General features: G+C 58.2%; 1 protein-coding gene across 4 annotated transcripts; it reads left to right on the top strand.

Moving 5' to 3' along the window:
- The first annotated feature begins 2164 nt into the window (after window positions 1-2164).
- Window positions 2165-13903, top strand: GRM2 (glutamate metabotropic receptor 2). 4 transcript variants are annotated; one of them, XM_019753260.3, is made up of 6 exons: window positions 2165-2321; window positions 3995-4580; window positions 6982-7819; window positions 9301-10376; window positions 12926-13106; window positions 13340-13903. In XM_019753260.3, the coding sequence occupies exons 2-6, from the start codon at window positions 4131-4133 to the stop codon at window positions 13411-13413; spliced, it is 2619 nt and encodes an 872-aa protein (XP_019608819.2). In that variant the 5' UTR covers window positions 2165-2321; window positions 3995-4130; the 3' UTR covers window positions 13414-13903. The 4 variants fall into 4 exon arrangements, with proteins under 4 accessions (XP_019608819.2, XP_074168345.1, XP_019608821.2 ...); XM_074312244.2 differs by lacking the exons at window positions 12926-13106; window positions 13340-13903 and adding an exon at window positions 11458-12911; XM_019753262.3 differs by lacking the exon at window positions 3995-4580 and having other exon boundaries at window positions 2189-2321.
- Window positions 13904-14305: the final 402 nt, after the last annotated feature.

Genomic DNA, 14305 nt, shown 5'->3' with positions numbered 1-14305 from the left:
AAGGGCATCCCTGCTCTGCCCACCAGTTTCTGGACCCACGTGCATACACACGCCTTTGGTTCTGTGTGGAACCACGGGTAGATCTGCTGGCGGGGGTCCCGCCTGAGGCTGTGCCCATGTGGGCATCAGGATGGGATGGCTGTTTGTGTGGGTGGCCATGTGCATGTGTCACTGTGCTTTGTGTTCTGGGGGTCTGAGGCTGCCTGGCTAGGAATGTCACTGTGGGGGCTTTGTCTGTACATTGTATCTGTGTGTGGCTGTGTGTCTGTGTACAGCTGTGTGTGTTGTGGTTTATGTTCATGTGTAGTTCCATTATTGTATCTACAGGTGAAGCTGTAGGTCTGCAGTTGTGTGTCCACGAGTACAGCTATGTATGTGTAGACATGTTTGTGACCGTGTGTCCATGTGTACAGCTGCGTGCGTGTCCGCATGTAATGCTGCATATTAGGGCTGTGTCTGCGTGAACAGCTGTGTTGCGGTTTTGTGTTCAGGTGTACTGCTCTGTGTATGGCTGTGTCCCCATGTGCAGCTCTGTGTGTAAGGCTGTGGCTGTGTGACTGGGTGTGGAACACCGTCTGCGTGCTCTGGTGGCACTGCAGCCCCCTGCTGTGGGCCGTGTAAAGGGCCTCCGGGGCTGGCGCTGTTGAAAGCGCTGTGACTTTTGTGGGGCTGCCTTGGTGAGTGGGCTGGGATTGCGAGGTGGCCCCTCTTACCTTGGCACCCTACTGCTGTCAGCCCCTGTTCCAGGGGCCTGGCCCATCACTCACCTGCCCCTGGAGCAATCAGTCTGAGTCAGCCAGAGAGGGTGAGAGCAGCCCGCGCTGGAAGACAGCCTGTCTGTTTCTCCAGCCCGTCTGACAGCTCCAAACCCTATCCCGCTGCCACATCGCCTCCCATTAGATGGTTTGTTTGGGTTTGACGTGTTTGTCTCTCACAGCTTTGCTCTTTCCAGAGCAGTGGGGCATCGGGTTTCTATGTCCAGGGAGAAAGCTTGTCCTTCCCTGCTGACACCCCCCCCGCCCCCCCGCCCCCGCCAACTGCCAAGCACACATGTAGGTGTGTGTGCTGGAGGGGCCCGGCCTTGGCTTGTGCTCATTAGCATGTGGCTGAGCTAGCCTGGCCTCCACTGACACCTGTGGGAGACAGGGCAGCACCAGGGGACATGTGGGGATGCTGTGCTCCTTAGTGCTTGTTAGTGTGTGTGGAGGGGTATAGGGGGTGGATAGCACAGGCCCCTTCCCCTAATGCTTCAGCACAGTGGTGCCGCAGTGTCTCCACCACCCCTGCCCAGGGGCGTCCTTCCCCATTCTGTTGCAGGAGGGAAGAGGAGTCCAGAGTATGTTCTGCGAGCTGTCCTCCTTGGCTCCAGTTCCAGCTCCTGCTGCCTCCTACACAGCAGTCAGTGTCAGGAGCCTCTTCTCTAGCCCACGGATAGCATCAGCCCATGTCCCTCACACTGACCCCTTGCCCAGCCCAGGTTGCCCTTTGACATAATACCCTTTGCACATGAAGGTAGGGATTAGTGGGGGGTGGTCAGGGCTAGGTGGGTGGGTATAGGGGGCAGAAGGCAGCAGCTTTAAAGGTCATCAGGGAGGAAGAAGAGGCCCCATCCTCCCCTGATCCCCCCTCCATCTCTTCCTCCTAGTGACTCAGGCCCCAGCTCTCTCACATGGGGTGGAGGACACATGGCGCCGCCCTGGACCTGGCATGTGGACTAAGCTGAAGTCCAGGAGTGGAGGGAATGGCTGTCTAAGTGCTTCACCCACCTCCCACATGCCCCCTTACCTATCCCCCAGTGGCACCCCATAACCCTAGGGCCAGCCCCGAACACTGTGCCCACCTCCCAGGGCTCAGTGACCTTCCCAGCCCCGTGCCCCGTGCCCCGTGCCCGTGCCTGCTGCTCTCCAGGACGTCGTCTGAGGACGTCGTCTGACCCAGGCGGGGATGGCACCGTGAGGCACCCGCTCCAGCGCACAGTGGGAGCGCCCGAGGATTCAGCACCACGCGGCGGACAGCTCCGGGCCTGGGGGCCCCGTGAAGAACCAGAGCCGGAGGCACAGGGCAAGGAGCATGGACGAGTCTGGAGGGAGGCGGAGGCTCGGAGGCTCGGTTGGGAGCGAAGATCGGGAGTGGGGAGGAACGGAGGAGGGGCCAGGGGCGGGCCGGGCCGGGGGCGGGGCGGGCCGCGATTGAAAGCGGCGGGTCCAGCGGGCTGGCGGAGAGCGCAGAGCCGCGGAACCAGCGAGCGAGCGAGCGGGAGCTGGAACCCCGCGGCCCCGGCTCCTTTCCGTTTCTCTCCGCGCCAGAGCTGGGCGCGCCAGGTAGGGTAAGCCCGTAGTGCCGCGGCCGCCGCCAGCCTTATCAGATTCTGACCCCCACGTCCCGAAGTCCCGTGGGCCCTCGAGTTCTGGGGTGCCCGGGCCATGAGGGGCCAGGGCATCCAGACAGCGCTGGCCAGGAGCTCCGGGAAACGGGAAGACAGCCCCAGGCGTCCCGCCTTTCTACCCCAGAAAAAGCACGCCCTGCATCGTGTTCTTTCGTTCTCCTGCCCTTCCGTCCTTTTGGTCCGTCTTTCTGTCTGTGCCTCTGTCTTTGTCTCAGCCTCTCTGGCTGGATCATTGCCGGCCTGGGTTTTGTGGACCAGGTGCCTGGGCTGCCCGCCTCCGAGGTGCTGCCTCCCCTCCAGGTTCTGCCCTCCTCAGGCAGGGGTCCGGCCACCCCTGAGAGGCTCCTGGTCTTGACTGCTTTGGGCCTCAGCCCCCATCGGGTCCCTGTCCCCATCTGTGTTGGTCTTCAAGCCTCTCTCTCTCTCTCTCTCTCTCTCTCTCTCTCTCTCTCTCTCTCTCTCTCTCTCTCTGTTTGCCTGGTGGAGCTGCTGCTTCTGGGCTTACCCACGGGGTCCCAGACCCCTGCCCTGACACCAGCAGTTTAACCTTGGAGAGCTGAGGGGGCAAAGTGAAGAGCCTCAGCCTCTGTAGTACCCAGGAAATGGGGTCCTTGAATTAGTTGCTGCCCTTCTTCAGGCTCAGTTCCCCTCTCCTAGCTTCCCAAGCCTGCATGATTGTGAGAGCCTGTGTGGAGTAGGCGTCCGGGAGGGCAACTGGGGCCCAAGTACTGGGGTGCAGAGTGGAAGACGGAGGGAAGGGTCTCTGAGCGCCAGGACCAGGAAACAGGGCCCTGAGGCTGGAGATGAGGACTTTTTCTGCTTGGTTCTGAGAGAAAACGAAGGCAAAGTCTCAGACAGCATTCCGTAGAGAGCTAAGGTGTTCAAAGTCTCACCTTGAGCACTGTTTTGAGTTTGGGACCAGATGAACCGCCCCCCACCCTGGCCACACACATATACTCACATCTACTTTTCTTGTTGACTTAAGGCCTGTGGCCACTCCGGTGTCTCCCCCTGGAGCCAGCCTCTCCACTTTGCTGTCTAACTCCCAGGGCCTAGAGTCTCTATTACTTCCTTAGTCAGGGGGCTCTGGAGATGGCTTTTTAAGAACCTGAGGCTGGGACACTTGGGTGCTCACCGGGGCTCCAGTCTCCCTAGGAGTTAGAGACTAACTCCCTGTTACTTTTCTTCCCTCTTTCCTGGTGGGTTCTCAGCCAGCAATGTCCCCTTTCAGGAACTCCAAGGCTCTGGATAGGCACTGGACCCCAAGTTTGTAACTCTGACCTGGTCTCTGCTGCAAAGGTGTTGACCTTGGGGTCCTGGGAGATTTGTGCAGGGTCTTGGACACTCTTCAGTTCACAGCAGAATCGGTGTTGGCTGGGGGTTCCTGTTTACTTTTGTCTCCCACCCTCCGCTGAGTTTGGGATGGGCGCAGGGCTCATCTCCAGACCCAGATCAGGGCAGGGCTGAGACACAGGAGTTTCTCAGCCTAGTTAGTCACACCACCTCTCGCTGGCTCCTGGGAGAGGGGCTTGGGGGAGGCAGAGTCAGAACGAGCAGCTGCCCTCAAGTTGCACTTCTCCCTATCTGTCTGTCTGTCTCTCTCTGCAGGAGCTGGGCCACTTCTCATCTCTCTTCCTGTCTGTCCTTTCCTGCTCCCTGCTATCTCCTCTCTTTGCCTTTGCTGCTTCTACCCTCAACCTCTGGAGTCTCAGGTCTGCTGGACCCATCCATCCCCTTTGGGGCCATGGGATCACTGCTTGGGCTCCTGGCACTGCTGCTGCTGTGGGGCGCCGGTGCTGAGGGCCCGGCCAAGAAGGTGCTGACCCTAGAGGGGGACCTTGTGCTGGGTGGGCTGTTCCCAGTACACCAGAAAGGCAGCCTAGCAGAGGAGTGCGGTCCCGTCAATGAGCATCGCGGCATCCAGCGCCTGGAGGCCATGCTGTTTGCGCTGGACCGTATCAACCGTGACCCACACTTGCTGCCGGGTGTGCGCCTGGGTGCACACATACTGGACAGCTGCTCCAAGGACACACATGCCCTGGAGCAGGCACTTGACTTCGTGCGTGCCTCGCTCAGCCGAGGTGCCGACGGCTCGCGCCACATCTGCCCCGACGGCTCTTATGCCACCCACGGTGATGCTCCCACTGCCATCACTGGTGTCATTGGCGGCTCCTACAGCGACGTCTCCATCCAAGTACGTGGGGGCTGTTCAGATGGGGGCTGGAGCGGGAGGCCTGAGGCGGGGGCCCAGGTTTCCACGGAGCAGGGGTTCTGGGCTGCCATGCACTGGAAGAGGAACTAGAAGCTTCCTGTGAGTAGCTTTTTACAGAAGACTAAGGAGGTGCCCCTGTCATATCATGGGGGTCGATTTTTAGAGATTGTATAGGTCAAACATCCCACTTCCAACACACACACACACACACACACACACACACACACACACACACACACATCTGAGAAGCTTAATCAGGCTTCTTGAGTCAGAACTCCAGGTTTGAATCCTGCCTCGCCCACTTACTGTGTGATTCTGACCATTACTTCTCTCTTCTGTGCTTCAGTTTCCCCCTCATAAAATGGGACTCGTAACACTTGTCACTCTTAGAGTTGTGCAAATTTAATGAGATAATGCATGCAAAGCAGGTATCCAGGGCCTGGTAAGTCTTAAGGGAATCATCCATATTAGCTGCTATTATTATTAACCCATTTTATAGATAAGAAAACCGAGACGTGGAGAGAGGCAGGCCGTAAGTCAAGGCCCTCGCAAAGTGGACACGGGAACCTAGGGCTCTCAACCAAGGGCTTCCGGGTCTCAGATCATCTCTCTGTGGATGGGAAAGGGGTAGTAGAAGCCAGAAGCAGCCCAGAGAAGAGTAAGGAGTGGGGGACACAGAAGGAGGTGGGAGGAGGGTTGCCTAAGGTCTCCAGGGGTGCATGATTTGAAGGGTGGGAAGGTGAGGGAGCCAGCTCTCCCACAGGGTCAGGAGAGGGTACCGGCCCACCTGGTGTCTCTGGGCACACCTGGCTGCTTTAGCCCAGGTGGGGTCCTCCCCCTTCCTGATTGGGTCCCATCTCTTGCCCGGACCCTTACTTGCTTGGTGCCCAGCATAGGCTGCTGGAAGATGAGGCTCTAACTGGGTCAGGGTTTGGGGTTGCAAGGAGGGCCTTGGCTGGGGCCTCAGCTCCTTTTAGGAGGCTGGCTCAGGGCACTGCTGTCAGAGGCAGGGCCAGGACCCCTGACTGCGAACACTTCTCCAGGAGAAATTAAGCAGAAGTCTGAACAACGTAGGCAGCTTCTGGCGTGGGATGGTGGAAGCCTGCTCATCCTCCTACTGCAATGAATGAATTACTGGTCCTGCCAGCCCCAGCTGCTGGAGACAGCCAGTAGCAGCTTAGACAGGTGTGGCTGTGGCAGCATTTACATTGCAACCCTGGCTGGGGGCTGCGATGGGGGAGCAGCCTCTCACCTGCTGATGTCTTCAGGAGCCTCTGGGGTGCTTTCCCAGCATGGCCCTCTCCCTAGTTCTCTTCAGGGCACCGTGCATTCATCTCCAGGAGTCCAGTTACCTCCCTCCCACCCCAAGTAGCCTGCCTCCTGCAGCAGGGCCCGCACCTCAGTATCAGTCTGCTTTTCCCTTGTCTGGGTCAAAACAAGGCCCCGCCCTTCATCCTTAGGCAGCACCTGCCTACTGATGAGTGAGTCCTGCTCGTTCCTGCCCCTTCTCTTCCGCAAACCCCCATCCTCTTCCGTTTGCCAGGCACTGTGGCCTCACATGCACCGTCGTTTTTATGAAGGCAGGAATGAGAAACTGAGGCCCAGGGAGGTCTGCTGACTTGCCCAGGGGCACAGAGGTAGAAAGTATGGGAGGAGAGGGCACTGAGACTGTCAGAGGAAGTGCCCCAGTTGCAAATACAGCACCGAGCTCCCACCTGCAGAACCTGAGCTTTGCCTGCTCTCACCTTCCCACCATCCCACCGGGTCCGTGGCTGCACCTCACTCCTAGGGGCAGGTCCCAGCGACTTGAGGGTGGGGGTTGGGCTGCCAGGCAGTCAGTGGTAAGCCGGAAGCCCTGTTTATGGCAGGCTCAGGCATCCACTGGAGACCAACCCTTGGGCTGCCACGGCCATGGGGGCCCTCAGACCTGGGTCTTCCTAACAGGGTCCCTTGTCCTTCTTTCTGCGTCATCCCATCAGGATTGACTTTGGGGAAGGGTTACCTGCCCCAAACAGGTGGAGAGAGCCCTGAGCATCCCAGATGCCATCTGGTGCTTCTCTCTTCCCTGTGCAGCCAAGCACCAACCTCTCTCCAACCCACAAGCTGGGCTTTTTCCCTTGGGTCCCCACTTTTGCTGCTGCCACGTGTCTGCAGCAGGACTGCAGAAAGGTTCAGGCGTGGCTCAGGACTCTGTGCCTCGGCCCTGGGTCTTCTCTCTCCCAGCCCTTGAGAAGGGGTGGAAAACTCCCTGTCCCCAGGGGGAAGACACATCAAAACAGGATTGAGGTCTTTGGGGTGAGGGGAACCTCAGGGCTGACCACCTGGACACTTGATCTCAAGGTCCCAAAGCTGTGTCTCTGACCTTTGCCCTCCCCCCCCCCAGGTGGCCAACCTCCTGCGGCTATTTCAGATCCCACAGATAAGCTATGCGTCCACCAGTGCCAAGCTGAGTGACAAGTCCCGTTATGACTACTTTGCTCGCACAGTGCCCCCCGACTTCTTCCAAGCCAAGGCCATGGCCGAGATTCTCCGCTTCTTCAACTGGACCTATGTGTCCACTGTGGCATCTGAGGGTGACTACGGCGAGACAGGCATCGAAGCCTTTGAGCTGGAGGCCCGCGCCCGCAACATCTGTGTGGCCACCTCAGAAAAGGTGGGCCGCGCCATGAACCGAGCCGCTTTCGAGGGCGTGGTGCGTGCCCTGCTGCAGAAGCCCAGTGCCCGCGTGGCCGTCCTGTTCACCCGGTCCGAGGACGCCCGCGAGCTCCTGGCTGCCACCCAGCGCCTCAACGCCAGCTTCACCTGGGTGGCCAGCGATGGCTGGGGGGCCCTGGAGAGCGTGGTGGCAGGAAGCGAGGGGGCTGCTGAGGGCGCCATCACCATCGAGCTGGCCTCCTACCCCATCAGCGACTTTGCCTCCTACTTCCGGAGCCTGGACCCCTGGAACAACAGCCGGAACCCCTGGTTCCGTGAGTTCTGGGAGCAGAGGTTCCGCTGCAGCTTCCGGCAGCGAGACTGCGCAGCCCACTCGCTGCGGGCTGTGCCCTTCGAGCAGGAGTCCAAGATCATGTTCGTGGTCAACGCCGTGTACGCCATGGCCCATGCCCTGCACAACATGCAGCGCGCCCTCTGCCCCAACACCACCCGCCTCTGTGACGCCATGCGGCCTGTCAATGGGCGCCGCCTCTACAAGGACTTCGTGCTCAACGTCAAGTTCGATGGTAATGGTGCTGGCCAGTGTCCACCAGGCTGCTGGCCGTCAGACGGTGGAAGGGAGCAGGTTGTCAGGTTCCATTACGTGGCTACAAAAACATAGCCTACAGCAAATCGGGGACTCACTGCAGGGGATGGTGTCACAAGCAGGACAGGGATGACTAGGGCACAAGGGACTCCAGCTGAAGCCAGGACTAAGGTGCCACCTGCTGAGACCCTTCCAGAGAATAGGCGTCTGGCCTGGTCCTGCACTTTGAGGGTCTCTGCGTCCTGCGTGGGCATTGCCCTCTCTCTCCTGCCTGTTTAACATACAGGGCGAGGGACCACGAGACCTCCAGCCCCTTCTCAGGCAGCGAGACACCAGTGAGAGGCAGGACAAGGCTGGTGAGAGGGAGCAGCAGGATGACTATTTTCCGGGAAAATTTCTATTCCTAATCTTGATTTTTCACTCAAGGTGGCCACAGTCTCTTCAACCCAAAAGTTATTTTAATATAATTTAAAATAAAAGTTCCAGTTTTAAGGCAAACGAATGCCTCAGAGTTATCACTGTGCTTCAGGAAGGATCTGTGGGAACAGTGGGAGAGGGTGCCAGGCATGACAAAGCTTGGAGCGCTGGCCCAAGGTCAAGATGAATCGTCATCCGACAAGATTGATATTCCGAGTTCTGGGAGAATCAGGTCTGGTGGGCTGGCGCTGGAGCAGGGCTAAGCTCAGCGCTCAGGCTTGGTGGGATTTATGGTGGGGCTCGAGCTGGAGTTTGAGGACTTCAACGCTGGAGGCAAGAGTAGCGGCTGTGGGGGCCCGTATGTATCTCCAGGCTGCACCATTCACCACGGGCCTTACGTACGTCATCTGCTAGCTTGAACCCTGATTTCTCACTGGGACCCGGGACGACAGGGGTGCTGCTCCTGAGCCTGGCAGGAAGACAGGGGGTTTACACGAGCTGGGGGGTGGGAAGTAGAAGTGATCTGGGAGCTGCCTGCCAGGCATGTTCTGTGACCCTCGGTGATTTCAGTTGACTGCTGAGATTGGCATTCAGCTGGCACTGGGATGGCGCTGGCATTGTCATTGATAGGATTCTGTGGATCTAGGACTGGACCTAAGGCTGAGTCTGGCTTTGGGGGTCTCCTTGTGAAGTTTGGGGCACAGGACGTGGTGTGTGTTGTGATACAGTTGGGGTCTAGGGTCTGGGTTGGAAGGTATTGGAGACTAAGTCTAAGGCGGGGTGTGGGGGATTCATGGTTGGAGGTGAGTGTGGCTTTAGGTTTGGGGAGATGCCTAGGCTTTGGGGGTTAGGGTCGGGGTTTATTGTAGCTTCTCATTTAGCAAAATGGCTGGGGGTAAGGCCAGCTTTAGTGTGGGGGTGAGGACCAGAAGGACGAGGAGAGGGCTCAGCTCTGGGTTTTGGGGTCCATGTTAGGGAGAGGGTTGAGGTCACGTCAGGACGGCCCTCCAATCTAAGCCTCTCTTCCTTCCGTCCGCCCCTTAGCCCCCTTCCGCCCGGCTGACACCCACAGCGAGGTCCGCTTCGACCGCTATGGTGACGGCATTGGTCGCTACAACATCTTCACCTACCTACGGGCAGGCAGTGGGCGCTATCGTTACCAGAAGGTGGGCTACTGGGCAGAAGGCCTGAGCCTGGACACCAGCCTCATCCCGTGGGCCTCAGCCTCAGCCGGCCCCCTGCCCGCCTCTCGCTGCAGTGAGCCCTGCCTCCAAAATGAGGTGAAGAGTGTGCAGCCGGGCGAGGTCTGCTGCTGGCTCTGCATCCCCTGCCAACCCTACGAGTACCGGCTGGATGAATTCACCTGCGCCGACTGCGGCCTGGGCTACTGGCCCAACGCCAGCCTGACGGGCTGCTTTGAGCTGCCCCAGGAGTACATCCGCTGGGGCGACGCCTGGGCCGTGGGCCCCGTCACCATCGCGTGCCTGGGCGCCCTGGCCACCCTCTTCGTGCTGGGCGTCTTCGTGCAGCACAACGCCACGCCAGTGGTCAAGGCCTCAGGCCGGGAGCTCTGCTACATCCTGCTGGGAGGCGTCTTCCTCTGCTACTGCATGACCTTCGTTTTCATTGCCAAGCCATCCACGGTGGTGTGCACCTTACGGCGCCTCGGTCTGGGCACCGCCTTCTCCGTCTGCTACTCGGCTCTGCTCACCAAGACCAACCGCATCGCACGCATCTTCGGGGGGGCCCGGGAGGGAGCCCAGCGGCCGCGCTTCATCAGTCCCGCCTCGCAGGTGGCCATCTGCCTGGCGCTGATCTCCGGCCAGCTGCTCATCGTGGTAACCTGGCTGGTGGTGGAGGCGCCGGGCACAGGCAAGGAGACCGCTCCTGAGCGGCGGGAGGTGGTGACATTGCGCTGCAACCACGGTGACGCGAGCATGCTGGGCTCGCTGGCTTACAACGTGCTTCTCATCGCGCTCTGCACGCTCTACGCCTTCAAGACCCGCAAGTGCCCTGAAAACTTCAACGAGGCCAAGTTCATTGGCTTCACCATGTACACCACGTGCATCATCTGGCTGGCCTTCCTGCCCATCTTCTACGTCACCTCCAGCGACTACCGGGTGAGCTGCCCATCACAGAGTCTGGGTGGGGGGAGGACGACACGGGCCTTCTGTTTCCTGGTACCTCATTCAATCTTCTGATAACTCGGAGGCTCCAACAGGTTAATGCTCACCCTGGGGTACACAGCTGTGGCGGCCCAGCTGGGACTGGACCGCAGAGAAAGGTGGGAAGGCTGAGTGGGGCCTGGGGAAATCGACTGGGAGGGGGAGGAGTTACAGGGAGCTGAGAAGAGACGTCAGGATTCAGATGTCATCCCTTAGTTTGGGAGGGGATGGGGGTGCAAGCTATGTCCAAATGAGCAGAGGCTCTGTCCTGTCCCACTGCGAGGTTGGCTGTAGAAAGGGAGACCTCATCTCTGTTCCAGGAGTTCCTGGGCTAGTGGGTGACCAGGGGATTGACTAAAGAGCCAAGTCAGGAAATGCTAGACTGGTTTAGGTTGACAAAAGGCCCCAGTGGGTGTAGAGATGAGAGGGTGTGTTTGTGGTGGTGTGTGTGTAGAGAACCAGGAAGGGCTTCTTGGAAGAGGAGCCTGGAACTGGGTTCTGCAGGACAGGCAGGTTTAAGTACATGGGGGCGGGTGACTGGAGCAGAGGGTGTGCACTGAGGAGGGAAGGCAGAAATGGTGGAAACAGAGGAGGAAGTGAAGGTAGACAGCTGGAATGGGAATGGCAGGGCTACAGAGCGATGCAGCTCCAGAAGGTACCATGCTCTGATGTCCCTTGGAGCCATGCAGTGTGGCACGGTGCCCCCTGGGGGACTGCAACTCTGGGGTTGAGAGATAACACCACGGAAGGCAGAGAAGGTGAAGCAAAGGGGGAGGAGAGCTGGGGTACAGGGCTAGAGGGGTAAAGCAGGTGAATACAGGACCCCAGTCGGTGGCTTCCAAGCTAAGTTCCAGCTGACACTGAGTGTCGCAGTGGGTCTCCTCAGCTTCAAGGAGCAATGGCTGCTCCAGGTGGGATGATAGGGAAGGCCTCTCTGAGGAGGTGACAGCTGAGCTGGCCTCTGAACGATAAAAGGGGCATCTGGGTGGATCCTCAGGACTCTGGAGTAAACTCCGTGGCTCTCCCCATTTTACAGATGAAGACACGGAGACTCAGAGAGTCTAAGGTCACTCAGCTTGGGAGTGTAGAGCAGGGTCTGAACTGACAATCTTAACAATTAAAGGAACAGGAAAATCAAGGCAAGAGCCCCTGCAAAGGCCCTTTCCCCCAGGACAGAGGTATGGTGGGCAGTGCTGGGGGCCAGGGAGGCTGGGCTTGGCTGCTCTTGCACCTGCTGGGCCACCTGCCTGGGTGGCGGAGGCCAGAGCTGGGGAGGGAATGCTCTGACTTAGCCTGCATTTGCATATGATTTGCATTTGCATGCCAATCACAGGCAGCTAAGGACTCACCTGGGACATACCCACAGTACCCACACATGTGTCTGCAACACATACACATGCATGCACAAACACACATGCCTGTACACATATGCATGCAGACACACATACATGTATTCCTACACTCACATGTGCACACATTGGTACACCTGGCACACACCCACATTGTCCCACCTACGTATGCATCCCATACTTGCACACACGTGCCTGCACACTCAGCCCCCTACACACACACACACACACACACACACACACACACACACACACACGATACACAGTCGGACAATTAAGTTCACGAACTCATCCTAGAAAAAGTGCTCCATACCTCATGGCTGAATATCACTACAGTCACCTTTGAAGTACTCCCCTTGGGAAGCTATGCACTGATGACAGTGCCTAGTCCACCCTTCAAAGTAATTTTGGAACTCTTTCTGGAATGGCCATCAGAGCTGTCACCGTATTACCCTTGATGTCCTGAATGTCATCAGAATGTCTTCCTTTCAATATTTCCTTTGTCTTTGGGTAAAGAAAGAAGTCATTGGGGGCCAGATCAAGTGAGTAGGGAGGGTGTTCCAATAGAGTTATGTGTTTACTGGCTAAAAACTCCCTCACAGACAGTGCCATGTGAGCTGGTGCATTGTCGTGATGCAAGAGCCATGAATTGTTGGTGAGAAGTTCAGGTCATCTAACTTTTTCACGCAGCCTTTTCAGCACTTCCAAATAGTAAACTTGGTGAACTGTTTGTCCAGTTGGTGCAAATTCATAATGAATAATCCCTCTGATATCAAAAAAGGTTAGCAACATCGTTACAAGTTCTCGAACTTAATTGTCACACCTCGTATACATGCACCTACACACGTGCACTCCATACCTGCATGCCTGTACACAAACACACACACACCTGCACACACACCCCACATGGACAAGCTCCCCTGCATGTTCACCCCCACAGCTGGAACTTCGGTCTCCCTGGGAAGACGCTCCACTGGGGCTGATGCTGGCACTGTGCCCAAGCTTCCTAGAAACCCCTTGGGGCTTGGCGAATGGACCAAGGCCCAGTGTTGGATGCTTACTGTCCCCCCTACACCCTACCCCACATCCTGGGCAGGGGTTCCTGGGTCAGGCCCAGGCCTGTGGGCCAGGCTCACTCGTGACCTCCCCCTGCAGGTGCAGACCACCACCATGTGCGTGTCCGTCAGCCTCAGCGGCTCGGTGGTGCTCGGCTGCCTCTTCGCGCCCAAGCTGCACATCATCCTCTTCCAGCCGCAGAAGAACGTGGTGAGCCACCGTGCACCCACCAGCCGCTTCAGTAGCGCCACCACCAGGGCCAGCTCCAGCCTCGGCCAAGGTTAGTGTCCGCCCGAAGCTCTTCCCCACCTCTGCGCCTCCCCACCTGCTCCTCCGCATGGGGGCCGCTGCCTGGGTTGCTGAGATTCCTTGCCTGGGGACAGTGCCCCTAGATGAGGCTGGACAGGAGAGGCAGGGCTTGGGGACCTCCTTCTGCAGCCCTGTCACCCTTGCTTCCCGCCCTCCATGCAGGGCCTTGGGGTTGTATCCCAACTTCCGGCTTCCTTTTCCTAGGGTCTGGCTCCCAGTTTGTCCCCACAGTTTGCAATGGCCGTGAGGTGGTGGACTCAACAACATCATCGCTTTGAGGACCCCAGACCCCTGCCTCGGCACGGCTGCTGCCCGGAACCCCATGCAGACACATGTCCAGAGCCAGGAGGAAGCTGGCTGGAGCACTGCAATAACGCCAACCCCACGCCCGCCCCCAAAGCCACTTACCCACCTACTTACTCCAACCTTTCAGAGTCAGAAGTCAGGTCCTTGGCCAGGGAGCCTCTGCAACGGCCACCAACTGCCCTTGCAGTGTGTCCCCTCTTTGCCAGGCTCAGAAGGGAATAAGCCAAAGTCCACCTGGCTTTGGAACAGGGTGGCCAAGGACTGCAGGCCCCGAACCCCGTCAACAAAGGTGCTTCCAGCCCCATCCCTCCCCGCTCCTTGGGCCTTTCAAATTTTTTATGTAAGTTATTCTGGGGTGGGGAGGGGGTCGTTATGGGGGCTGTCCCTCCCCCTGCACAGTAGTTTGTCCTGTGGTTTATTTTGTATTATCTATAAATAAAGTGTCTTTATTTTAAAAAATCACTCCTTGCCCGTGACCCAGTGAGGTCCGTCACAGTAGCCACAGCCTCGTAACCTCCATGCTGCCAGTTTATTGTCTCTGCTCTGTGCCTGATGTTAGGACCTGGTGGCCACCAGCTCCAGACCCAGCCCTGCCTGGTGGGGACACAGAAATGAATGAGCATCTTCTTTTAAAGGAGCCACTTCAGACTAGCCAAGGTGCGAAGGCAGGGGCTTATGTGCACGCAGGCTCCTCTGGCAGTCCAGTGCAGGAGCTGGGTGGCGTGGGTAATGGGGCAGGAGGGGCAGCTGACTGTACCCCGGGAACTGTGGGCTTTGCCTCGGCGGGCCTGTCTGGCACTTGGAGGAGCCATTTGTCAGCGTGGAGTCAGGCTGAGCATTTGGTGTGAGGGAACCTAGAAGAGG

This window comes from Rhinolophus sinicus, chromosome 5 (genome assembly GCF_057876585.1).
Source record: "Rhinolophus sinicus isolate RSI-liver-muscle chromosome 5, RSI-T2T, whole genome shotgun sequence".
Classification (NCBI taxonomy): domain Eukaryota; kingdom Metazoa; phylum Chordata; class Mammalia; order Chiroptera; family Rhinolophidae; genus Rhinolophus; species Rhinolophus sinicus.
Note: the sequence above shows the minus strand (reverse complement) of the source record. Positions and strands in the feature narration are given on the sequence as shown.